We start from the raw sequence: 26,423 nt of genomic DNA, 5'->3' as shown, positions 1-26,423 counted from the left end.
TCTCAACAGTCAGGTGCAGAGGTGAGTCAAGGAGGCTAGAAAAGGATGAACAGGGTGGCCCCAGTTGGAGGAAGAGAGGTGGGTAGGGGACACTGGGGCTTAATTGATGGAACCAAGCAGGCAGTGGCATGAACATTTAGGGACCACCAAGCAAGAGAACTCCCAGAAGTGCAAGCTGGATTTCAAAGGGGCAGAGGAACCAGAGACCAAATTGCAAACATGCGCTGGATTATGGAGAAAGCTAGAGAGTTCCAGAAAGACATCTACTTCTACTTCATTGACTATGCAAAAGCCTTTGACTGTGTCGACCAAGGCAAATTATGGCAAGTTCTTAAAGAAATGGGAGTGCCTGATCACCTCACCTGTCTCCTGAGAAATCTCTATGTGGGACAAGAAGCTACAGTTAGAACTGGATATGGAACAACTGATTGGTTCAATATTGGAAAAGGAGTATGACAAGGCTGTATTTTGTCTCCCTGCTTATTCAACTTATATGCAGAATTCATCATGCTGGGCTGGATGAATCCCAAGCCAGAATTAAGATTGCCGGAAGAAATATCAACAACCTCAGATATGCAGATGACACAACCTTGATGGCAGAAAGTGAGGAGGAATTAAAGAACCTTTTAATGAGGGTGAAAGAGGAGAGCACAAAATATGGTCTGAAGCTCAACATCAAAAAAAACGAAGATCATGGCCACTGGTCCCATCACCTCCTGGCAAATAGAAGGGGAAGAAATGGAGGCAGTGGGAGATTTTACTTTCTTGGGCTCCATGATCACTACAGATGGTGACAGCAGTGATGAAATTAAAAGACGCCTGCTTCTTGGGAGAAAGGCAATGACAAACCTAGACAGCATCTTAAAAAGCAGAGACAGCACCTTGCCAACAAAGGTCCGTAGAGTTAAAGCTATGGTTTTCCCAGTAGTGATGTATGGAAGTGAGAGCTGGGCCACAAAGAAGGCTGATCTCTGAAGAATTGATGCTTTTGAATTATGGTGCTGGAGGAGACTCTTGAGAGTCCCATGGACTGCAAGAAGATCAAACCTATCCATTCTTAAGGAAATCAGCCCTGAGTGCTCACTGGAAGGACAGATCGTGAAGCTGAGGCTCCAATACTTTGGCCACCTCATGAGAAGAGAAGACTCCCTGGAAAAGACCCTGATGTTGGGAAAGATTGAGGGCACAAGGAGAAGGGGACGACAGAGGACGAGATGGTGGGACAGTGTTCTCGAAGCTACCAGCATGTGTTTGACCAAACTGTGGGAGGCAGTGGAAGACAGGAGTGCCTGGCATGCTCTGGTCCATGGGGTCACGAAGAGTCGGACACGACTAAATGACAACAACAATGACAAGGGACTCTAAAATTCTCTATACAGGATTAAAACAAGAATAGCATAAAGAAGAGCCCAATTATCTAATTTTACTCATCAGATTAAGTACACAACCAATAAAGACCACATCCGTTTATTAACTGCAGCTAGATTAGTTATTGTGAAAAACTAGAAAACTTTTAATGCAAATCTTTTTGAAGCATGAGTTTTGCAAGCCTGGGATGCTGTGCTTATGGACAAATTAACCATTTCACAAAAAGAATATTGATCTTGGGGGGTAAAGGACTCACACCTTCTGTACGACATGGTATCCTTTTATTGACTTTGTTAAGACAATCAAAATGGTTTTCACCCTCCATCGACTCACAGAACACGATGGAGAGACACTTTTATTTAATTGCCTTTCTTGAAACATCAAAAACTACAACCACCAGCCTCTGTTTTTCTTTCTTTTCTGTAAGCTGCTAAACTCTGTATTCATCGTACAAGTATGTTTTGTTGCTGGAAATTAAAAATCAATGATAATAATAATAATAAAGAACAAAAGAAGAAGGTGAGCTAACCTGCAGGCAAACCTTTGTCATAGCAACTTAAGGAAAGAAGGAAAAGACAGCATTTATGGGGCTGGCTTCCCCAATGGTGAGCCAAGGAGTGAAATAATTGACTTAAGGGGGATGGTAATTACACAACTGATGATAGAGAGATTAACAGGGAAGAAAAACTGCTTTAATAGATCTCAGAAGAGCTCTAAACTGCTCTGAGTGAAGAGTTCTCCAGGGTTCCGTCCCCCCTCCCACCCAAGGCAATAGAATCCCCTAGGGCCCCAAAGCCCCTTGGGAGAGGCTCTCACAAATTTTGTGCTGAATAATAACAACAATAATCTAAGAGCAAGTTTGCTAAAGGCCACACGGTGGCGCCATCAAACAGCTTCCTTCCCAGGATAAACTATCCTGTGTTCTGAGACTTCCAGCACTTTTGCTTGGTGAAATGTATATTCCCTCGGGGGCTCCGAAAGCTGCCTCATTCTTTTCTGATCTGTTTTATGGGTTACCTCTTCCCATTCACGTCTTCTCACCACTGCTCTCCTCTCTCCCCCATTCAGCACCACAAAACAGCTCTATGGCCAAGTGCTAGAGCAATTATTAAGGCAATAGGTTTTTTTTTGTGTGTGTGTGTTTTAAAAGAGAAGTGTATATTAGATTATGCTGAACAGCACCTGCAAACGAGAAACAAATGCTAACTCTCCTCTTCTGGGAGAGGGGGAGGGGAGGACTAGGTGCTAAATATAAGTGCCAGCATCCTGGGTGATGTGACCCGTGCTTTGAAGATGAAGATAAACACTGGTGGTATTTTTAGCTGATGATTAATTAATGCAAATTAGTATCTGGGAGTGGAAGAGAAGTGGAAGCAGCAACATGAGAACGAGAGAGGGAGCATGTGCTCAAGGGCATGCTGTGAAATGTGCCAAATTTCCTACAGACAATTGCGGGAGGGGAGAGGAGCAGGCAGGGTGCGGCAGCTGAGAGAGGGGTGAGGAACCTTTTTGGCTTACGTGGAGCAACTTTGACAGGTGCATAGCACCACCACCCCTGTCCATCATCTCATGCCATAATGAAGTACTGATAAGGACTGAGCGGAGAGTTCAGCCCTGATCTCTGCAGTCGTCTGAGCAGGATTTAACCAGTTGAAAGTTGGAGATGAAGCTGTTTTGGCTGTGCACACCAGATCCCTGATCACCCCATCCACTAATCTCACCCACTTATCGAAGGGATGCTACTTGATTGACAGTTGGGCATGGGTTTGAAAAATGGCTTTACAGGCCAAATTTGGACCCACTGGGGACCAAGATTGGCCCATGACCAGAGGTTCCCCACTCCTCCTCTACTTGCGAAGATAAAGACTAAATCACACAGGTGATATTCAGACTTGTTGCTCCAAATTCATTGTGCCCATCCCTTATCTTCCTAAGGCCCACCATATTTATTGATCATTCATCCTGATTTCCTGGAACAAAACTTAGGCAGAGGTTAGATCATATCTGAACATTACTGAGCAGTTGTACTGATTTGTTCACAGGGTAGTCATATGGGCATTCCTTCTGATTCATTGGCACACTTTTCATCCCTGTCACTTTCCAAACTGCAAAAGTCCTTTTTTGAAAGTGGCTTTGTTTCAGCAAGACAATCCACCTTAACTGCACAAGCCTAACATTCCATAATGCACTAGACTCCCTCCTACAAAACACTGATAATCTGGAGGCAACCTTAAATGCTATTATGAGGGCTGCCCTGGTTAATTGGGCTCAAGTTTGTTCATATGGAATTTTAATTCAAATATCTACAAAGATGGTAGGTGCCAAAACACTGTCTTAAAAAAGAGATCTCCCTTTTTCTTGCACACAACAAAGTAAGTTCTTCTGAGATATGCCTGATGGCACATACATATGTATCTAAAAATAAAAAGGCTGCTTTCCCCCCACTTTGGAATGTTTGTTTTACAAATATGCAAGTTTAATTGGTAGGCCGGTCCTACCATGAATCAGAATAATTCATCTGCCTCAGGTGGCAAATGCTGAGATTCAAGGAGTGGACAGACCTGTGTGTGCCTCCCTTCGCCCGCTAAACTAGCCTACTGCTCTCAGGTGCAGCAGACAACATGGTCCTATTGCTAAGGAGAGTGTCAAAGGCCAATATGACTGGATTTGGTATGTGCAGTGGAGAGGCTTGCCCTTCACTTCAGGTAGCAAAATGTCTTGGACCAGCCCCTGTTAAAATTAATTTGGTTGGTTGAGCCACCCCAGTCTCATCTCACCATCTCACAAGAACAAAAGGAGAGCCCTTCTGGATCAGGCCAGTGGTCCCACATCTATTCCAGCTTTTCACAGGGGCAAAACAGAGGCTTCTGGGAAACCTGCAAGCAGGACCTGAATGTAGCAGCGTTCTCCCCTCCTGCAAGTCTCATCACCTTTTGAAACCATTTTTTTCGTATATATAATTGTTTCCATTGAAAGATTTTCCACAGATAACAAAGGTACATCTAACATCTCTGTTTTTAGTTCATAGAGTCCTGTCTATAGGTCAGTTACATTTGGTGTTGAGACACTGGTGTGACTCGTTGGGAAGATGTGGGGAGAAAGAGGTGTGGGGGGGAAAGAGGTGGTGGTAATTATTTTTCCTTCTTCTGCATTGTGCGTGTGTGGGGTTCTTTGGCTGATGGGAGCCAAAACATCAGTTGAGGAAGGCTGAACTAGATGGATCTAGATGGATCCAGCAGGGATCTTATCTCCTCCAAGGTTTGCACTGGGTGGCACAGCTGCAGCATTTGGGTTTGCAATGCTTGCTTATGTCGCAAGCTTGAAGGTCTGCTGGAATCCGAAAGGACGGAAAGCTTGAAAGAAAAAACCTTTTCTCCCTTTGCTTCTGTGGGCCTCTGTCACCAGAGCCGTCTTTCCCATAGGGCTTAGTGGTGCGTCGTGCCAGGGCACCAGCCTCTCAGGGGTGCCCCAGCAAGTGGGGGAGCTGCGTGGCTTTGCTGGCAGCCTCCCCTTTCCCTGCACATCTGCCAGCTGCGCCCTGCCAGCTGTGCCCGGGGGGGCACAGCTTGCCTCCCAAGCCTCCCAAGCATCTGCGGGGATCACTCTCCTCCCGAGGTGGCTTGGGAGGGGCGCAACTTCACTCCTAAGCCTCTGAGAGGATCACTCTCCCGCAGTGGCATGGGGGAGAGTTGCGTCCCCCCAGATGGCTGGCAGTGTGCAGCTACAGCCAACCCAACACTATCCATGGTAATTTGGGGGTGCTGGGTGGATATTTGCACGCCCGTGCCATATCGGCTAAAGATAGCTCTGTCAGTTGCCTTCAACTGAAGTTGCCTTCAGTGTCGCTATTTACTGTGTAAATTCCTGTATCTGGTGCTGGATGTGCCCCTTCACTATTGATCCTCATCCTGCATTTCTCCTAGCGAGCAGACCTTTTGATTTCTACTCCATATTAACAAAACAAAAACAAAAAAAGTTAAAAACAATTGCATATAAAATGGTTAAGAACAACTGCATAATAAGGTAGAATCATAGACTCATGGGTCGGAAGGGATCCTGAGGGCGATCTAGTCCTACCCCCTGCAATGCAGGAATCTTTTGCCGACTGCGGGGCTTGAACCCAGGACCCTGTGATGAAGAGTCTTGTGCCCTACCAGCTGAGCGCTGCATGGCAATAAAAATATATTAAATATATTAAAACAATTAAAACACAACTCTAAATATTAAAAAAAACCAGTTTAAAACATCAGCACATCCTTAAAATCAATTCAGATTGAAGACAGATACCAACTGAGATTTTAGAAGACTTGTTGGAAGAGGATTATCTTTAGCAGGCATGGAAGAGTCAATATGGAAGGCACTTTGCCTCTATGGACAGCATTCACATTTCACATTATTATTCCTGTTGTTATTGTATGGCCAGCCCCCTCCTCCAAGGAACTCAAGGGGGTGTCACATGGGTCCCCTCCCACTGCCCATTTTCCCCTAAGAACAACCTTGTGTGGGCAGGTTAGGCTGAGAGGCAGTCCCTGGCCCAAGGTCACCCAATGAGCTTCATGATGGCTAAGTGGCGAACGACCAACACTCTTAACCATCCTGGCTCTCTCCCTTCCTTTCTGTGGCAGAGGAGGAACAGGTAGAAGTGGGAAAGCATATTTGAGCCTGCAATCCTTGCAGCTGGCTAGAGAGCAGTAGATCATCCCCAGCTCCGCGCAACGCGGAAAGCCTGCAAGGCGCACGGCAAACTAGCGTTTGCCGTATTCCAACAAGCTTCTCCAAAGTCCCCATTTTTACGCACGGCTCAAGGATAGGAAAGGAGGGCACAGCCGCGCTGTCCCAGGAGGGTAGCCCAAGGAGGCGCCCTCTGAGGTGGGAGGGTTTCCCGACTTATTCGACGCTCCTGGAAATAGGGGCGTGAGCGTCTGTGTGCGTTTTTGTCTTTTTTGCCAGCCTGCGAGAGACAAAAGCGCAACGTTTGGGTACCTCCTTCCCGGCGCTTCGGGAAAGGCAGGTGACGGGAGAAACGCCCGCCTCCATGCTACCCCGCGTAGTTTGAGACGCTTACCGAAAGAAGGGGAAGGCACAAAGGGGGAGGACCCGTCGCTCTTTCCAGGCTAGCTAAACTTTTGGAGTTGGGAACCGGGCGGCTCAGGCTTTGCAGGCGCGCCGCGGGCGGGCAGTCAGGCGCGGGTGATTCTTTGCCGATGGGGTGGGAGTCCCGGGGAGGGCTTTCCCTTGCTCGGGACCTGCACGGCGGCGGCGGCGCCGGAGCTGCGGGGAGATGCTGGACAACAACGCGAGCTGCCCGGAATGCCGCTTCCACCCTGAGGCGCGCCACTCCCTGGCGGCCGTGCTCATCTTCACGATCGTCGTGGACATCCTGGGGAACGTCTTGGTGATCATGTCCGTGCTGAGGAACCGCAAGCTCCGCAACGCCGGTGAGTTTTGGCCCATGGGAGGGAAGTGAGAGTCTTGTCTCCAGCCCGCTGATTAAGGGCCTCTTGCTAAGACAGGGAGGGATTATGCGGGAACCAGCACTTCCGAAGGCCAGCACGTGGTAAGGTGCCGGAGGGCGCGGGCCGTCTGTGTGGCCCTGTTAGGGCAAATGCCCCCTGCATTTCTGACCGCCAGCTGTACAAAAGTATGGTAAGTGTCTCGTCTCTTGGTAAGACAATAATGTACATCAAGGGGAGACAGGTCATAGTGGTTTACTGCATGTTTACTGCAGTAGTTGGCTTTTAAAGTGTTTAAAGTCATTCACACCTACTTGACTTTATAATCCCTGACAGCAATTCTGTAAGGCAGCCCAGGTTTATTATCCTCCACTCCCATATTACGGGATGGGGCGGGGCGGGGAAGAGAGTTGAAGCTCAGAGTAAGGTTACCAGATTTTTTCCCCAATGAATCCGGGGACACTTTTCAACCTCAGTGGATTTTGTATGGGGGCTGATTTGTAAATCCGGGGACTGTCCCCGGGAAACAGGGACGTCTGGTAACCTTAGCTCAGAGGGAATTTCCTAGCGAAGAGCACCTCGTGTGTTTAATGATACAGCCGGTTTTCAAACCCAGGGCTTCCGAAAAACCCATAGCTGACAGCGCATGCCCATAGAGAAGCAATTCCCACTTTATTCAATGGGGGGGGCTGCCTGATCCCTAAGAAGCGCATTTACGATTGCTCAAGGTTACAGGCACGTTTACTCAGAAGAAAACCCCAGAGCTCTGCTTTTGCGTACGGGTTTATAAGAACACCCAGGTTCTTCCCTCGAGGAATCCCGAGCACTGCAGTTTACTCCTCACGGAGTTACAGTTCCCAGCAGCCTTTCACAAACTACCGTGTCCAGGATTATTTAAGGGAAAGAACGTGACTTAAAGGTATAGGAGGGTGCATACAACATCCCCGTGCAAACAAGACGAAAGAAGCACTATGTGCTGCTGCAGCAGCAGCAGCTATCAGTCTTAAGTTGCCATTTGTCTATAGGGACCCCTTTTTTTAGCTTGGCCTGGAAGTTTGCCCTCCTTCTTGGAGTACTCAGTGCTAACCACACAAAAAAAGATGCACGTCCCGTTCCAGGAAGGGTCATAGCCCAGTCCTGGAGCACCTGCTTTACCTGCAGAAGGTCCCAGGTTCAGTCCCAGGTAGGGCTTAGAGAGATTCCTGTTTGAAACCTTGGGGAGCTGCTGCCAGTCAGTGCAGACAACATTAAGCTAGATGGATCAATGATCTGACTTGGTAAGCCAGTTTTCTATGTTCCTTATGTTCCACTTCGGGGCTTCTTTGAGTGCGCACGTTCCAGTTCCTCCTTTCCCTTTATTGTTGCCTTCTTTGTTCCCAAAAGAAAGTAGGGAGAAAGCACCTTTCGCTTAGGGCATCACTGTAAATTAGCCCACAAATGTTTCTACCCCACCCCCAATTGCAAACCTTTTGGCAGAGGAGGGACACAGAGCTGCAGAATTGGAAGGAACCTCAGAGGTCCTCTAGTCCAACCCCCAGCCCGTGCAAGCAATCTACAGCTGATAGGGAAAGTGATTTGGGCTGCACTCCCAAACACACTTCCTTGGCAGTACGTCTCACGAACTCAGTGGAATTTATTTTCTCACTGTATATGTATAAGATTGTGCAGTTCCAGTTCATGCCCCTGAGTTTGTGCAGAGCGTCCCCCTCATTGTCTGGAGTCCCATTAGGAAAACAAGTCTTCAGAGAAACCTCTGTGTGCCCAGCCATCATTTCTGGTTTTTAGAAATAAAATCCTGTCTGCATGTAGGGTGAGAGCTGAAAAAGGGGCTTTTTAGAAGAAGATTTAGGCTCAGCACAGTCTAAGGACCCTGGATCTGTAGGAAATGTAATAGCCGGAACACACAAGCATGAATTGCAGAGACAGTGCAATGCAGAGAAACGTTTCCTGGCGTGTGTGCAATGCATCTGATCAGATCTTTAGACAGGGATGAGATCCCTAAGAGGGAACCAGAGTCTCTTGACTCCAACTTTCCTCCAATAATAAATTGACCATGAGATTGCTTTGAGGATGGCAAATCGGAGTAGGTGTGAAAGGGAACTTGTCGACAACAGCTTTAAAGTCTCTGTCTGGGTGCAGATGTGTGAGGGAAAACCAGACTGGTGGCAAATACCAAGAATGATAATTTATTTCATTCATTTTTCTGTCTGTATTTATTTGATTTAACTAAGCTTAAAAGTACAGATGATTGAAATAATTTGCATATTCTTCCCCTGTTCATGCCGTCTAAACTTTTCTTCCTTCTTGTGTTGAATTACAGATTGAAACGCCTGCGTGTATGTTGTAAAATGCCACACACATATGTCTGGCAGAATAATAACAACACTTTTACTCAAACTGACACTGAGGAGAAAGAAACAACAGCACCAAAATTAAACAATAAGAGTGAAATAAACAATTAAAACACAGACATGAAGAGCTTAGAAAGCTCTGCCTTAGGGGACCATTTTAAAGGCTTATGGATCACACTAAGCAAGCCAGTTTGTCTTTGTCTCTGGGATGGGGAAGTCTCAGCCCAGGGGCCAAATCCTCCCCATCTCGTCATGTGGCCTTTGTGATTCTTCCCAGGTCACAAACCCTCCAGAACCAGACCCATTATCAGCCCTCACTCTCCTGGAGTAGTTTCCCCCCCTGGCTGGGAACACCCCCCCCCCCCCGATACAGTGGTACCGGGTTAAGAACTTAATTCGTTCTGGAGGTCCGTTCTTAACCTGAAACTGTTCTTAACCTGAGCTACCACTTTAGCTAATGGGGCCTCCTGCTGCCGCCACACCGCTGCTGTGCGATTTCTGTTCTCATCCTGCAAAGTTCTTAACCTGAGGTAATATTTATAGGTTGGCAGAGTCTGTAACCTGAAGCGTCTGTAAACTGAAGCGTATGTAACCCGAGGTACCACTGTAATGAGTTGTACGTACCTGGGTGGAGGATAAAAAGGTGTGTGCCTGCTTGTAGAAACCTAACCAACTGTACAAAGGTAAATTTTGCATTGATTCCTCTGCCCACTTTTGCCTACTCCTGGCACATTGCCTAGAGGGGAATGTCCTCTTCAATCTGAAAAGGTTCCTACCCTTGTTCTGTCCCATTTGCTTTCAGTTCTCAAGGCTTCAGGAAGAGCCTAATTTTTGACAGCATGGCAGTGTCAGCCACCAAGGTCCTTCTCCCAGTAAACCCCTAAGTAATTTGAAGAAAGGCCTATAGCTAACCAAGGAAACTTGTGTGTGCAGCATGCCTATGTTTGTAATACACAGCTGAGCATCTCAGGACTAGAGAGTAGGACCCATTCTGCTAAAAAGGTGTGCCTAAGGTTGAAATCTCCTGGATGATTCAGTTTTTAAATCACCGGGAAGCAGTAAAGAGCACCGGGCAGAGACAGGGAGAGAGAGAGAGAAAAAAACAGACATCAAGTGAAAGCAAAGAAAACAATGCGGGGGGGTGGGGGGTGGGAGAGAAGAATTGTAGGGAGTTGATCTTTGGGTATATTGAATGTTTCATTGAGTTGAGGAGCCTCAATGTGATGAAATGGGAACTTTACTTCTCTGCAGAGACACTGGCGGAGGACAGGGGTGCGGTGGGGGCAGTCCGCCCTGGGTGACATCGCCCCCACCCCCTGGGATGCTCGCCCTGCCCCTGCGGGCAGGTAGCCCCACCCCCGGGTGCACAGCATGTGCGCCACTCCAGGTGCCAGAGCAGCTAGCTCTGCCTCTGCGCAGAGAGCCTTCGCTTGTTATCTTCCTCCAGCAACTCCTCCCAGCCAGCATTTATTTCTTATGGCAAAGGACTAGCTTGTGGCAAAATTATGTTTTTCTTCTCTTCAGCATCTTCTCTTGCCTTTCTCCTTTAAAAAAATAATAATAATAACAGAGCATATGGAAGGCTGCAATTGTCCCATTTGTACACCCAATAATGAGGCACTCCTCTCCAGTTTAAAAACCCTTTGGAGAGGTATATAATCAGCTCACTTCTTAGGAGCAGGGTTGGGATTTCAGACTGAAGTGCCAGTGTACCTTATCCTTCCTCAAGGGCAATTACAAAGTTCACATTGCTTTGTAGACTTTGAAAGGCACTGTCTCTAATTGCTTCGTATAGTTTTGTTTCCTGGGAACTTTATATGTGAAACTTTTTGAAGTTGGGTAAGTGTGAGGGGTCTTTCTTTCTTTCTTTCTTTTACTGAAGCAAAAGACAATTGAGCAAAACAGAGCAGGAGGTGCAGAACTTAATTCCCTGTGTATATAACATTGCTATTATTTATTACATTTGTTGGGAGCATTTTGCAAAAAAAGAGTAGAAAAAAAGAAGGCTTTAACTGAACAAGAGGTTAAGCAGTGGATAAAAAAAACGATTAAAGCCAGAAAATTTAAAACAAGGTATAGTAACATAATAATGACAAGTCTTATGCATCCCACCCAAGGGGGGCAGGGGGGGGCAGCTTCCCCCTAGATCAAGTAAAACAATAAAAATATTTAACTAGCTAACCAATCACATCGGTTCTGCCCCCCCCCCGCAATCAAGTCCTTCTCCCCTTAACAAAAATCCTGGCTATGCCCATGACTGCCATAGAGGCATCTGTGCTATACATTTGAAGCAGTGCCACACCCCTTTTGACCACGGGGGCTTCCACAAATAATCCTGGGAAAGTATAGTTTGTTAAGGGTGCTGAGAGTTGTTAGGAGACCGCTGTTCTCCTCACAGAGGGTCAGAATCCCCAGAGTTGCCTAAAAAGAGGGATTGATGGTTGCACCACTCAGAATCTTAGCTCTCTCTAAGTGCCGTTACAAACGACAGTTCCTAGGTTTCTCTGGTGGAAACCATGACTGTTTGAAGTGGTATGTCACTGCTTTAAATAATGCCGATGGGGCCTTAGTTACCAAAGGCTTGAATGAAGGAAAAGGTCTTAGCCTAGTGCCTAAAACCCTGATAATGGTAATGGCAGGCGTGTTTCCCTGGGGAGGAGCCACCACTGAAAAGGTCATGCAGCCACCCTCCATACCTAACTTGGGTGAGCCACACAGAGAAGGGCCTCTGATATAGACTTCAAGATCTGGGCTGCTTCACCTGGGCAACATTTATATCCTGCCTTTCCTCCAAGGAGCTTGCAGTAGTATACCTGCTTCTTCCCTCACCTCCATTTTATCCTTCAAGGTAGGCTAGGCAGTCACTGGCCCCTAGTCACCCACTTAGTTCCATGGCTGAGCAGGTCCCAATTTAGCACTTTGCCAAGGGTGAAGAAGTGGGACTGATGAGAGCTGAAGTGGAATGACATACGAAGGTCCACAGAACCCCTCCATCTCTGCACTGTGCCACCTGGTTTCTCGTATTCTGTAATTATACACCAGCTATCAAGTCCAGTGATTGTAGCATTAGAAATTGCTTGGCCCCTTACAGTTTTTCCTCTGCTCTAGCCATTGCATCCAGGTCTGAGCACAAGTTCCTCTGTAAAATCTACAGCACCAGGGAAACGTGGGATTGAATCGCCCACGTCCACCACCACCCTGTCGCTTGTTGTCACTGCACTTGTTGACTTTCAAAGGAGCGTGGGAACCGACAACCACTGAAAACAGTCGGTGTTCATTATCAAGGGTACAGCAACAGTAATTGCAATAAGTTACCAGAACCAGTAGGGGGCGGAAGGCATAAAGGTATCCTATTCCCTGGCTGATTTGTTCTTAAGTGACTACCTGTAGATTGTTTTCTCAGGCATTATTTCCTTCCTCCTTCAGTCGGTTAGCGCTGTGCCTTCAGTTGGTTACACTAATGACTTCATGATGGCCACATATCAGCTTGTACTCAGAATGGCTTTGTTTGCCAGGAGTATCACGCCTTCAGGTTATTTATTCTTTCAGTTAGCCGTCTTACCAGACTATTTATTTCTGCACTTTGCTGCAACACACACACACACACACACACACACCCCAAACTCCAAAATTCATATTGTGTGTTTCAGAGTTCTACGTTGTCCTAGGCTGGGCCTGTGCATGCAGCAGAAATGGACTGTACCACTTTGGATATTGCTTTGGAATCCTTCTCCCAACTGGGGGAGGAAACAATTACCTGCAAATTGGTGGTGGGGAACCCCCGGGTGGTGGGGAACCCCCGGCTTCCTGGCTTTTGGCTTCTGTGCTGGTTTTCCCTTTTTATGGGGAGGTTTTTGCACTGTGGAGTCTCTGAAAATATAACACACACACACCCTTTCCACCTGGGCTCCCCTTCTCATCCCACCTTGTTCTGTTGCTGCATGTGTTTAGACAAAATCCAGATAATCCCTGCAATAATTACCTGGGGAAAGTAGGCGAGTTTCCTTATCACTGTATTACAGACGGGGAGACTGAGGCTGAGAGAGAGAGTCTGGTGAGGCTTGAATCTGGGGCTTTATTGCTCATGATCCCAGCCACTGCAGCAGACACAAGGCTGCCAGGCAAGGTGAGAGGGAAGTTCTGCTAGGCCTGGCAACGGCCCATTCACACATACAAATTGACACTGGCTGCCGCAACCTCCTTGAGCAGCCCTTGGAAACTTTGCATTTGTGCAAAATAACTTTGTTGGGAAGGTGATCGAAAGTTCTGGCCCCACATGCAATTTGTCACTCAACATGGCAGTCACTGAGCAATGAGTCACTGAGCAATGAGAAGATTCATAGGTGAAGTCCTCAGATTGGAAGTGCTTTGTTTCTCTTGTTATTTAAAGTGGGCTTGACTACTAAACCAGAGGTTAAGGCAACTACCTGCTGCCTATTCACCCATGGTGCTTTGGGAAGCTCTCCATCCTAACTCCTAGTTTGAGTTGGTCTTTAGTATGTCACCTCCTCCTCCACATCCTAATTATATCTGCTGCGCAGGCAGATAGGCTCTCCAGGTAACAATGAAGAAGATGAAGGCAGCTCTTCTCTGATATGTACCTGGCAACCACAGTTCTTATTTCCTGCAGTGCTCTGAAACACAATCAGTACTGGGCACTGTAGACACTTGCAATGACAGCTGTGCATTAGAGTACTGGAAAAAGGGGCCAGGCACGGGCAGCAGTGACCCTTACCTGAGAATACTGCCTGTTGCCAAGTTTCAGTGGTCTGGGTGGGGAGAGGGAGCCCAGAGGTGGCTCTTGCACTGAGAAGCTGGCAGTAGCAATTCAGTGGCCCACCACACAGGGGAGCTATGCAGGTGAGTCTAGTGAGCAAGGATACAGGTGTGTGAAGATTGATGGGGAAAGCCCTGGCTTTTATGCCTATCTTTTAAAACTTGATACTCAGTTGGGAAAGGGGGAATACCCAGGTGATAACCTGGTCACTCTAGGTAGGGATTATTATAGAGCAGGTGGAAGTACTGACCTGGGAGAGGTTTAGATGATGGATATTGTTGACCATGGGAAAGGGATGTGGTTGTGTGTTTTCTGCCAAGGAAAACACACCTTCTGCTCATGAGTTGAAGCTGGGCTGGCAAAGCCAATTATACTCCCTCCCCCTTTGTGTCATTGGTGTATGTAATAACTTTCCAAGTAAGATTCAGTTGCTTTTCTTGGCTGAGCTAAAGGAAAACGGATTAGAGTACATTCAGAAATAGTCACTCTTGGAGTTAGTATTAAAACAACTGAAATGCATGCTGTCACAAGGTCGGAATATCCCATTATTTTTTCAGGACTTTTGCAGGCACCTGCTAAGCTTGAGATTGTTCTGGTAGCATCTGCCATTGAATTGTTCCTTTGCCTTGTACAAATTAAAACCAGAATGTGACAAGTTAGGAGGTGGGGTTGTGGGCAAGGCAGGTCCAATGGCTAACCAAAGATATCTTGTTGCCCCAGCGTGAGCAGGAAGATCCAGTGGTCAGCTGGGTTGGGGAGAGTCAATCCAGAGCCTAAAGGTCTTCTTCTTCTGAGAAGCTGTGTGCTGCAGTTCAATGGTTCACCACAAAGGGGAGCTGCACACCGATCTGGCAGCTGTTAACAGTCATACAGTAGACCTGGAGGTGGAGAAGGGAAATGCCAGTTTGTGTGGAAGCCAGTTTGACTTTCTTGTCATGGACAGATACTTTCTTAATGTTGATTTGGATTGTTAGTGACTAGCTGAGAGGATATCCTGGTAAAAAGGAGTTTGGAGACGAACCACAAGAGTGCCAAGGCTAGGCCCACTTCAATACTTCATATTCTGTCCCTGAATTGAAAGATGGGGAAAGGCAAGCTACATTCCTCAGGGGGCCAGGTTCCACACATAGGCTGCCAGTTGCTGACCCTTAGCAGAAATCTCAGTTAAATGCATCCCAGTGTTTATCACATTACAGTAACAACAACAAAATACTTGAAGATGCTAAGCTCTTTTAATTCAGAGAACTTTGGAATCCATCTTTCAAAAAATCCTTCATTTATTCAGATACTTAATTTTATTACATTTTGTATATTTTTATTCTTGGAGCAAAGCATGTTTGAACAATGCCTGATTCTAGAAGGGGAAGAAAATATTTAAAATTTTGTTGGCAACTATGGGAATTAAGAGGCAGGTTTCCTTCAATGCTAGTGTGTTGGCAAGTTCAGTTCTCAGACAAAGCATAAAATAAAGCAGATCTGAACAGAGGAGGGAACAAGATGCTGCCAGACCTCAGGAATTCAGATCTACCTACCTGCTCTGAAATGCACAGTGTCCCTTTGTATAGGCTCTATGGTGATGGGAGCATCAAATAACCTTTTAATTGGACCTGCTTCTTTTAATAGCCCCATCCAGATGGCAGTGAAAGCTGATCACCGTTTGCCCTTGTGATATCCTAAGAGCAGAGTTGTCAGCTGCCATTACTGCGAAGGGGAAGGGAGCCTGAATCGAAACATCACAGGTCAGCTGAATGGCAACAGCGGCATATCTCCCCCTTCCCTAAATTAGATAACCGAAAAGAGGAAATTTAGAGGAGAAACAGGAGTTGATTTTCACGCAAAAGAGCTGTGTGAGCTTAACTTTATGGCACTGAAAACAAATCCCTATGCAGAGCACATCCACAGAGCCACTCTGCTCCTTAAAATTCGGAATGCGTTTTTGTTTTCTTCATCAGGAGCAAGGCTGGGGGGACCCAAGGGCCACATTCTCAACAGGTCAACCTGTTGAGGGCCACATGCCTGTGCTGAGTGGGCCAGAGGTAAAAGTGGTCAGAGCTACTAATGTAAGCTTCCCCTTTGTGCAGTGGGCTGCAGAATTATACACAGAATCGCAGAATTGGAAGGGGCTGCCGAGGACCCTCTAGTCCAACACCCTTCAGTGCAGGAATCACAGCCAAAGGATCCCTGGCAGATGGCTGTCCAACTTCTGTTTAGCAACCTGCAATGAAGGAGAGCCCACCACCCTCTGAGGGTGTCAGGAGAACCCAAGCACTTCCCCCTCCTGAAGTTTTTCAGCAACGGGCGTCCAGAATCATCTCTGCCTCCAACCATGGAGGCAGAGCGTAGCCATCAGGGCCAGTAGTCACTGACCGCCTTACCCTCCATGCATTTGTCCAATCCTCTTTTAAAGCCATCCAAGTTGGAAGCCATTGCTACATAAGGACATAGGAAGAGCTTACTGGATTAGATCTGTTTTCTCAGTGGCCTCCTTGTCTCGATCCTCCATCCAGAGAAGGAAAAAGCATCAAGGACACATCCCAGGCAGGCCAAAACGCTCAGGACCGAGCCCTGTGGGGCTACATTCAGGCCCTGGGAATGCTATTTCTTATCCCTCTATCACAGCTTCTGGGCTGCTCTGGTGCTGGAACTCCTGAGGAAGGTGGGGTGGCGAAGGCTGCGCCTGGTCTGAGATACACTCCTCTGTATTCCCAGCCTCTTCCTCTAAGGATGGGGAGTTGGGAGTCCTGGGTCATGTCAGCCGCCTTGAGAACTGTCATTAAAAGTGGATATAAATAACTCAAATAAACAAATGAGCAGGCACGGCGGCTATTTAAACCCTACCAATAATCCCCTAGAATCGCTCTCATCAAACAATGCATGCTAGTCCAGCGGTTTTCATGATGGGTAATCTTTTTATTAGAGGATGTTTGATTTCAAATCAATGTGCAGTCTGCAAAGCGGCACATACTGTTCCGGGGGGGGGGGATTCAGGTGCACTGAGAGGAGGTTTTCAGGAGGCAACGCTAGAGAAAAGCATAAAGATGGGCTTTAGCTCAGTGGTAGGGCAACTGCTGTGCATGCAGGAGTTTCCGGGTTCAGTCCCCATCATCTCCTCCAGGTAGGCCTGGGAGGGGCAATACTGACCTGGATGGGTCAGTAGTATAAGTCAGCATCCGATGTACCATATTATAAGGCAAGCAAGTCCTTCCCAGGATTGCTGAGCAATGCTTCCTCATGAAAGCCTGGCTAGCAAATGTCAAAAAAGGGAGATTGGGGCAGAGCCAGTCTCACTTTGCATGGGGTTGGTGTCTACTTGCAGCCTCCAGTCATGGGCGCTTGGCAGCAGCAGTGCTTCTCTGAGAGAAGGGAATCCTCTGAAGATAACCAACACATTTCAGAGCTACAAGTATTGGGATTGTCAGCAGCTTGTAAGGAACCTAGAGAACTGTGTGTGTGTGTGTGTGTGTGTGTGAGAGAGAGAGAGAGAGAGAGAGAGAGAGAATTAACAAAGGCAAAAAAGTTGTTTTTCATTTCAAAAGCTTTCCAGTCCCTTGACTGGAAATAATAAGCACCCCACTTTGCAAAGCGGCATATCCAGTCATTAAAATGCATTAAACTACTTTAAAGAGGAGAAGATGCAACAGTAAATTTACAGGAATAGAACAAATGCTTGCCCTCTTAACAGGACCTTTGAAATAGTTTGCTGCACACCAGCAAGTCCTTACGGCTTCTCCAGAGAACTCGCTCAGGAAGAGAAGCCTCCTTTTTGTTTCCCAGTGGATGGCCCTGTAAGGACTTTTTCCTGCATGGGAAACCCATTTTTCTACACAGAGGATTTCTTTTGTCCCTCTTCCCCCATGGCATGGAGAGAAGAGCTAGAACAAGCAGAATTTTTTATGGTCTGCTGAGAGTCCAGCAGGGGGTTTGACAGACCTAAATGTAGGAGTAGAATTGGGGGAGCAAGCTGGTTCCCCTTTAAGCTTTTGTATCATGTGCACAGCTCTCATTTCAGCATATTTGATGAGTTGATATCAGTCCAATGCCCCATCTCATGGATGATCTATGGCAAAGGTAGCCAATGTGTTGCCCTCCAGATCTTGTTGGACCACTGCTTCCAGCATCTCTTAGCATTGGCCAAACTGGGTGGCTTTGGTCCAAAATCTGCAGGAAACCATACTTGCTACTCTAGATCCATGGCATGCCCAGATCATGACTCACTATCATGGAATCAGTAGCGTGGCAATTGTTATCTTGGCTTGTTCATTATCATATGTATATATCCCACTCTTCCACCAGGTAGCTCAAGGAACCATGCATGGTTTCCTCTCTCCGGTTAATCCTCGCCACAACCCTCACACAACGTTCAGTGATCCAGAGTCACCCAAGGAGCTCCATGGATAATTTGAACCTGGGTCCTCCCAGTTCTAATCCAATGCTCTAAGGTCAATGCCTGCTTGGTTCTCAAACAACTTGGAACCCAAACACTGCAAACCCGGAAGTAAGTTTTCCAGTTTGCGAACTTTTTTTGGAAGCTGAACGTGCTCCGTTTGGAGTGTTACGCTTCCAATTTGAGTGTTAAGCTGAGGTTTATCTGTTTTTACTATTTATTTTGCGTTTTTGTGGCTCTTTGTTGTTTTTGTGACTGTGTGGAACCCAGTTCAGCTACTGATTGATTGATTGTGTGTGGCTGCAGTACATTGTTTATTGCTTTCATTTTATGGATCAATGGTCTTGCTAGATAGTAAAATTCATGTTAAATTGCTTCTTTTAGGGGTTGTTTTTAAAAGCCTGGAATGGATTAATCCATTTTCTGCTACTTTCTATGGGAAAGCGTGCCTTGGTTTTGGAACGCTTTGGTTTTGGAATGGACTTCCGGAACGGATTAAGTTTGAGAACCAAGGTACCACTGTAACCTAAATTGAGCCTACACTGAACTTGAACTGAAAGGAGAATCCACACTTTTTAATTATAAGCTGCCTTTTCCTCTAGCAGGGTTATACACTGTGGAATATTATATTTTTATATATTTTTACCGAAGTGGTTCATCAGGTGGGGCAGAGCTACTCTAGTGTCTGAGTAGGTGGGTCACTGCTGCTTACCAAGTGAGGAAGTTGACGCAGTGCAAATGATCCAACAGTAGCACTGAATGGGCTCTGCTGGTGTGTTTGTACCATGCAGGCATTCCCACATCGCCCTCCTGCTAAGCAGCAGCAACCCACCTGATAGGAAGCTAGCAGAGGGGCTCTACCCCATCCATTGTGGTTTATCCCCTCAACAAAATAGAATTTACTCCAGGTTTGCTGCAGCTACATTGCTGGAGTAAGACTGGAGGAGAAATTTGATGGTTCACATTTAAAGGTGACCTTGCCTAGTTCATGCTTCCAGAAAAAATATGCAAACAGAAAGGCAGCCACCCTTCAAATTATGCACTTCTCTAAATTTTGCAATGCAGTTCCCTAGCCAAGTAATGAGCACAAAAATGCATATGCTAAGGTATACTGAAAAGTGCATTTTGTGTGTGAAAATAACATTCAAAAATGCAACACATTAGGGAAAATTGCTCTGCTAAAATGTATATATTAGGCAAAATTGCACAAAGAACAGTGTATATTAGGACAAAACTGCACTAATATGTTGACTATTCTTCTTTTTAATAATAATAATAAATTGATTGAATTCATTTATGAGGGACTAAAAAAACCCTGCAGATTGATGTGGAAATATGTAGAAGGGAATTTAAGATTGGAAAAATGAGAAATGGAGAGAAACCGAAACTGAAGGATTCGCCTATGAGTAAAGCTGAAATACTGAAATCTAAACTAATATCTACAGGATTTTTAACTCTCAGGTTCAGGTCTTGAGATGTTTTTTCAATATGATCCCCCTGAGATTTAGGTCCTGGCAACAGAATACTTTTGCTGTACACTTGTTTTAGTTTCATCACATCCTTAACCATAGGGTATATGCACTTGCTCCATCCAAAGATTGCATGTTTATGTGTACACCGAGGTGTGTGCACCCAGAAAGGTAATGCATGGAGAGACGCCAAGCTAAATGTGGCGTGCATTCGCGTCTTGTGTAATAATCCGCAGTCCAGAAGACAACACAATAGCAGCTGGATTTACCATGCTAGGAGAGATCCCAGACACTAAAGGCACACAAAGCAAAACAAAAGAACATCAGGGTTTGATATTTATGTGTCATAATATTTTGACAATGCATTTCAAGAATGCTATGCTCGCTACTGGAATCTGCACAAAGACTTGATTATTGCTTTTTATTGAATTTTAATGGGATAAATTGTTAGGTTTGGCTGAGTCACTTCTGCCTAGCGGGGTTGCCAGTCAAACTCTGGTGCTTTTGCACGGCTGTTTTTGTTTAGGGCTAATAATGCGTGAAGAGCAGGTTCCAGTCTTTTGCATTTCAAGACCAAGCAAAGGCTTTTTATAGACATATCCATTTGCACAGAGGTCCATGGCATATTGGTCCTCGTTACGCACATAACAGAAATAATCATTCTGTAATGTTCTGCTTTGGGCGCTGTGTAGGAATGACCAGATGCACACCTTGGGATTGCTGAGTGGCAAAAAACCACACAGTTTTATTGCGATCCATAGATCCAAAATACACAGCACAACAATGATATCAACATTTATTAATGTGTAAGAGTGGCCTTGCTAACCAACAGAGGAGCTTTAGTCCACATATACTGATTTCTGATCGTTACTGCCTGTGAGAGAAATTTTGCTACAGCCAGAGTAATAGTATCAGTCTTATCCTCAAGGAGCACCTTAACATAAAAGGATTCGATTACAGTTAGGTAGCCGTGTTGCTCTGCCTTGGTCGAAACAAAACAAAACAAAATAAAAAATAAAAAAACCCTTCCAGTAGAACCTTAGAGACCAACTAAATTAGTTATTAGTATGAGCTTTCGTAGTGTGCATGCTACTGGAAAGAATTCTTTAATTTTATTTCATAAAAGGATTCAGCAATTCCAGGTTGTTCTGTTAATCTCGGTTTGATTAGAAGCTGTCTAACCTGTTTTTTTTACAGACGACAGAGTAATAAAATGTGTTTCATACATGCAACATCCTGGGAACATGTGCACAGCTTAGCTTGGTATGGTATGCCAGCCAATCTTCCACTCAGCACTTCAGATGGAGACATTTAATCTGGCTTTAGAAAATAGATGGTGATAGTTTGGTACGGTCAGATACTTAAACAGAAAACCCCGCAGATATTGTATTCCTAAAACAGATGAGCCACAGGTCACATATGAGCAAGGTACAAAAATACTTTACAGTCTTTGAAACATATTACAGTAAAGGTAAAGGACCCCAGGATAGTGAAGTCCAGTCAAATGCGAATATGGGGTTGCGGCACTCAGCGGCACGCTTTCAGGCTGAGGGAGCCAGTGTTTGTTCACAGACAGCTTTCTGCGTCATGTGGCCAGCAGGACTAAACTGCTTCTGGCGCAACGGGACACCATGATGGAAACCAGAGTACACGGAAACGCCATTTACCTCCCCGCTGCAGTGGTACCTATTTATCTACTTGCATTGACGTGCTTTTGAACTGCTAGGTTGGCAGGAGCTGGGACACAACAGAAGCTCACCCCATCATGGGGATTTGAACCGCCAATCTTCTGATCGGCAAGCCCAAGAGGCTCAGTGGTTTAGACCATAGTGCCACCCGCACCCCTGTATTACAGTATATAGAACCATTGCCACTATCGCCAACCTTAACTGCACCTACTTTAAAACTACCAGATCTCATCTATTACTGTGCTTGCTGCTTTTTACTCATGCATTTGGGGATAGAGTAGCTTATGTTCTGGTGTGCTTACAGTAGGACTTGCATTTTGCACACATACTGTTGTGTTGAATGGTTGTGGCTTTATTGTTTAAATACTGATTTCATGGCAAGGTAGCTTGGATTAACAATGTTATTGCGGCATCTCCAGCACAGTATATTTTGAAGCTCAAAAGTTAGTAATCACTAATCAAAATCATACCTGCCTGCCCACCTGCTGTGTGGCCTTTGGTCACACTGGCCCTTGTGTTGTCATCTAGTCATCCAAATAGAAGATCAAATAACTCAGGACTAGAAATAGGGAATGTATGGGATGGATGCATTATGTGGCTTTGACAGGCTTGGAGTCCATGACATGCACCACTGCGGTAGTGTTGTCTAATCTCATCTGACGCTAGTAGACCCTCCAAGTGTCCCTGTTTTCCAGGGACAGTCCCGGATTTACAGAAGCCATCCCAGTTTCTGATCTGATCCCGAAATCCCTCCTTTTCTTTAGGATGTTCCTATTTCCATCAGAGAAATGTTGGAAGCTATGAGCTACATGCTAGTATTCAGTAATGCAGGTCCAGATTTTGGATAAGCATGGCCATTTTGCCCATGCCCATTTTGCCCATTAAGTCTCTGGTCAGCTGGAGGCATGGGGCATTCTTGGCATGACAGCATAGTCTGGCAGGCTCCTGGCAGGGCCCCCTGGTTGCTTAGCTCTCTGAGGCCCGGGGCAAGTGTAATTGGTTTCTCCCCTAGCCTGCGTGGTCCTGAGGCAGCCAGTGAAAGCTCTTAAGCACTGGTGATAGTGTCTCGGTAGCTGCCGTGTTTTGCACCGGATGGAACTTCTGGACCAGGGCCAAGGGCAGCCCCACATAACAGTGCATTGAAACAATTGAATCTTGAAATTACCAATGCATGAATCACCATTCCTGGGAACTGGGCGCTCCTGAAATGCCACAGGTGGGTTCTTTTAAGGGCTGTACAAAATGCTTAATATTGATGGCATGGAAGTTGAAAAATTCTTCCTGCCACAAGTGAGTGGAAACAGAATGTGCTTAAATTAGCACAATGCGAGTGAGTACTCTGCTGTAGACATGAGTCTGCCTGAGCATTTTCAAAGAAATGTGTGGAAATCCCCGAGTATATATATAATTAGGGGATTAGGATTCTATTAGTATCACTCTCCCTCCCTTCCTCCCTCCCTCTCTTTCTCTCTCTCACACACATGGATAAAGATCTCCAGTTTGACTAATATTATGATTTTATTGTTTGGAGAAAGGCAGGAGGTTGGGTTATTTTTGGTTTCACATCATTTCCATGTATTGCTTAATACCAAAGTAGGACTATGCCTTAATAGGAAGACTACACACACACACACACACACACACACACACACACTCCTTTTAAGCCATCTTCCTAGTAATTGCCTTCTCTGTTGTCATTGTCAAATCCTCCCCAACTCTCTACCAGTAGCAGGATGAAAAAGCACACCTTGATTGTAGCCTGGATGACTCTCTGTCCTCTATCAGGATTGCTGATAAATGGTGGGTTCAATGAGGCCAGAATCCAATTTGATTTATTGCCTTTAAGCTGCAGGGGCCTTCTGGATTTGGACTGCTGTTCTAGGAAAGTAGGCATTCCCTGTGTAAAATGATATTGCCAGCGACTGACATTTTGATTGTCTCTCAGCACTTGGGATCATAGAACAAATCTCAGTGGGTGATCGAAGGAAAATCTCTGCTTTCTATAAAAATAAAGTCACAGTCCTTTGTGTGCAAATTAAATTCTGTGCTGGGATAAAATGGGGATACACACATATAGGATAAAGCTCCATAAAATCTGGAAAAAGGCAAGGTTCAGTGATGGAGGCCATAGGTTCAGCCTCAGAAGTGTTGGAACGACAACCAGGGAAACACAGTTTTGAATCCATATTCATCCTCCTAAGCATAAGACTGCACCTGCCCTCAGTGAAGTGACACGTTACCATGTGTTAAATTCTGTGCTGGCATTTCTGGCCTGGTGGCTGGTCTTGTGAATGTGTCAGGACATGTCAATACGAGGCCCAGTGCGACAGAGTGGTTAGTCTAGGATTGAGGAACCAGTCACTGTCCCTCAGCTGAACCCACTTCATAGGATTTTGGGTGTTAAATGGGGTGTGTGGAAACAGAATCATGTCCTTTGCTTAGGTTTTACTAAATGCAAAAAGTGTTGATGCTTGAGCGTGCGTAGAATCTGGGACACATGCATCCTGTCTGCCTGGTTGTCGTTTTGAAACGGAAATGCTTCCTTGTAAAACGATCCCCATCTATTGCAATAGCACCATCATTCTTCCAAAAAATTTTCTAGCCAGTGATCACATGGACTGAGAGTGGCATAATGAGCTTATTAATTCTGAATAATACATGGTTTCGAAAGCTTCTGTCTAAAATGAGATGAGCTCTTTTATAGTGATGACCTAGCAGTACAATAAACCAAGAGAATTTATGGGGAATACTTTAACAGACAGAACGGTGGCTTGACCCATGAATAAATCAATTTGTTTGAATCAACTTGCAGGCTGAGTGGGCGGGGACAAAATCTGCAATGAGCTGAAAGTTTACAAGGTAGCATATTGGATAAATGTGTAGTAGGCAACAGCTGCTTCTTCAAACTTCAGGGTTTACAGCCGTGCTGCCTTTTTGTCAAATACAGAATCCAGTTCAGACTTAATGCCAAACAATAATTTGCCATGGTATCTTCTTGAATGCTAGCATCTGACAAACCATGGTTTGTTAAGAGCCCACCAAATCAGGACCTGAAACCATGGTTTGTTTGAGGCTTGTCTGCAAATCACAGCGTCAGCTAACTAGTTTGGCATTAAGCTGAACCAACAAAACCATGGTTTGAGATGCTCTTCCAGCTGCTCCAGGTTACTGAGATTCATAGGGAAGTCAGTGAAGAGAGAGACTGCATAAACCATGCTTTACTTGGAACACAAATTATGGTTTGGAGATCTACATGTAGAAAGTTTCCCCATAGTTTCCCCTTCAATATAAGCTGCTGCTTCAGGCTTGGTCACTCATTGCAAGCAACCGGTAGTTAGAGTAGTCATATACGTTGTGGCCATTTGAAGCCCAACCTGCCCCCCTGTGACTGCTGTTCACTTCCATGGACCTCAGCCTCACCTGGACTTTGCACACTTATTTATTACATTCATAATTTTGTGATTCCTCCCATGAGTTCAGGTTATTCATGTCTCTACTCCTCAATAAAATAAAAATAAAATAAATACTATTCTGAGAGATAAATAATACTTGAAGATAACACACCCAGCATAAAACACACCTAAAATGTAAAGCCATATAGAACAGTGCAGGATAACATCCCAGCTGCTGGTGAGGACATACCCACACACACATATATAGTTTGCATTCTCTGACATTTAGGTCATCTTGGGGGACCGTCCTTAAAAGTAGCATCTCCTGACTCCAGACTGCAGTTACACATTTGAATTTTTTGAGTCCTAAATCTGTATATACGTGACTGGGAATTGTGTCTCACTCTCTTCCCCATTAATGACAGAAGTAGTAATACCAAGGTTTTCAAAATGAATCTGTTTCCTTTGGGTTTCTAATGTGACATGTCAGTTTCTCCTTTATTGCTAAATCCTGAAGTGTGGTGCACCAGTTCTAGATATTTGGAACTGGAAGCATTTCCCCATTGCTGCACCATCATTTAATTTGTTGCCACAAGCATAAACCTAATCAAGTCTTTAGAAGGTGCTTCTACGTTACCATCAAAAGATACAGATAATAAGCATGGGCTGCAGCCTTTAACCATGTTCCCTCTGCTAATTCTATCCTTACACCCTGTGAGTTAGGTTATGACGGAGAAAGAGAGAGCGACAAGCCCAAAGTCACACCATCCTTAGCTTTGTGGCTAAGGAGGGGTTTATGTGTGTATCTCCCTGATCCAACATTCCACTACACCCCTTTCCTCTAACAACGGGAGTTGTACTTCAACAATATCTGGAGAGCCACAAGTTCCCTGTTCTGCATTATCTGGATGAACTAATTACTGGCAAATCAATGTTTTGGGCAGTGTTCAGCAGCAGTCCTAATAAAGGCTATATTCTAGCAGAGCCAAAAGACACAGGTTGATGATAGCATGTTGGCAAGCTGTGCCCTCTGGGACTCACGCCTTGCTTTTCAGTGTCCGGTGGGTATCTGTTCTTTTTTTGGAGGGGGTGTCTCCGTTTAAGTCATTGGCTGAGTGTCAATGAAAACAGTTTGTTCCATTGCCTTTAGCTTCTTGGTTGCCAGTTCCAAAGAGATCCTTGGCTTGCTGCTTTCAACTGCTGCGGCATCTTGCTTGGATGAATGCGCTGGTGCTTTTCCTAAGCATATATAAAAAACAAAACACTTCAAGAAACAAAACAATGTCTAAGTAATAATTGCTGAAAGCATTGCAGTGTTGATGGAAGGGCAAGATCCAAATTTGAAGGGCAGAAATATGTAAGCAACAACATCAAGAGGGATATTTCTTGCTGTTGTGGGTTGTATATCTTCACTTTATTGGACTGGCAGTGATGTCAGCCAGATGACTGTGTCCCTCTGTGAACTGAGAGCAAATCCCATAAAGAGAAGGGAATGTAAGAGAACAGTTATTAAAAGTTAGGTCCAGTAAGGTTTTGGTTGT

General features: G+C 45.4%; 1 protein-coding gene and 1 long non-coding RNA gene across 8 annotated transcripts in view; one reads left to right on the top strand and one right to left on the bottom strand.

The window, feature by feature from the left end:
• Positions 1 to 26,423, top strand: part of GPR50 (G protein-coupled receptor 50) — a gene marked incomplete at its 5' end in the record, with an annotated part of 66,986 nt that overhangs the window by 18,450 nt on the left and 22,113 nt on the right. Inside the window, one exon of one of the 2 annotated variants that reach the window (XM_081897664.1) lies at positions 6,650 to 6,806. The exons of the other annotated variant lie outside the window; for it this stretch is intronic. Within the exon in view, the coding sequence (XP_081753790.1) occupies positions 6,650 to 6,806 (157 nt within the window). Of the gene's footprint in view, positions 1 to 6,649; positions 6,807 to 26,423 lie in introns of those variants that run through there. 2 annotated transcript variants of the gene reach the window in all.
• LOC309362176 overlaps positions 25,106 to 26,423 on the bottom strand; it is a 120,239-nt gene continuing 118,921 nt past the window's right edge. For all 6 annotated transcript variants that reach the window (XR_014164834.1, XR_014164835.1, XR_014164836.1 and 3 more), the window contains one exon: positions 25,106 to 26,121. This is a non-coding gene — a long non-coding RNA (uncharacterized lncRNA). The remainder of the gene's footprint in view (positions 26,122 to 26,423) is intronic.

Source organism: Podarcis melisellensis (genome assembly GCF_964234715.1).
Source record: "Podarcis melisellensis genome assembly, chromosome: Z".
Classification (NCBI taxonomy): Eukaryota; Metazoa; Chordata; class Lepidosauria; order Squamata; family Lacertidae; genus Podarcis; species Podarcis melisellensis.
This window is presented reverse-complemented; position numbering and strand designations above follow the sequence as displayed.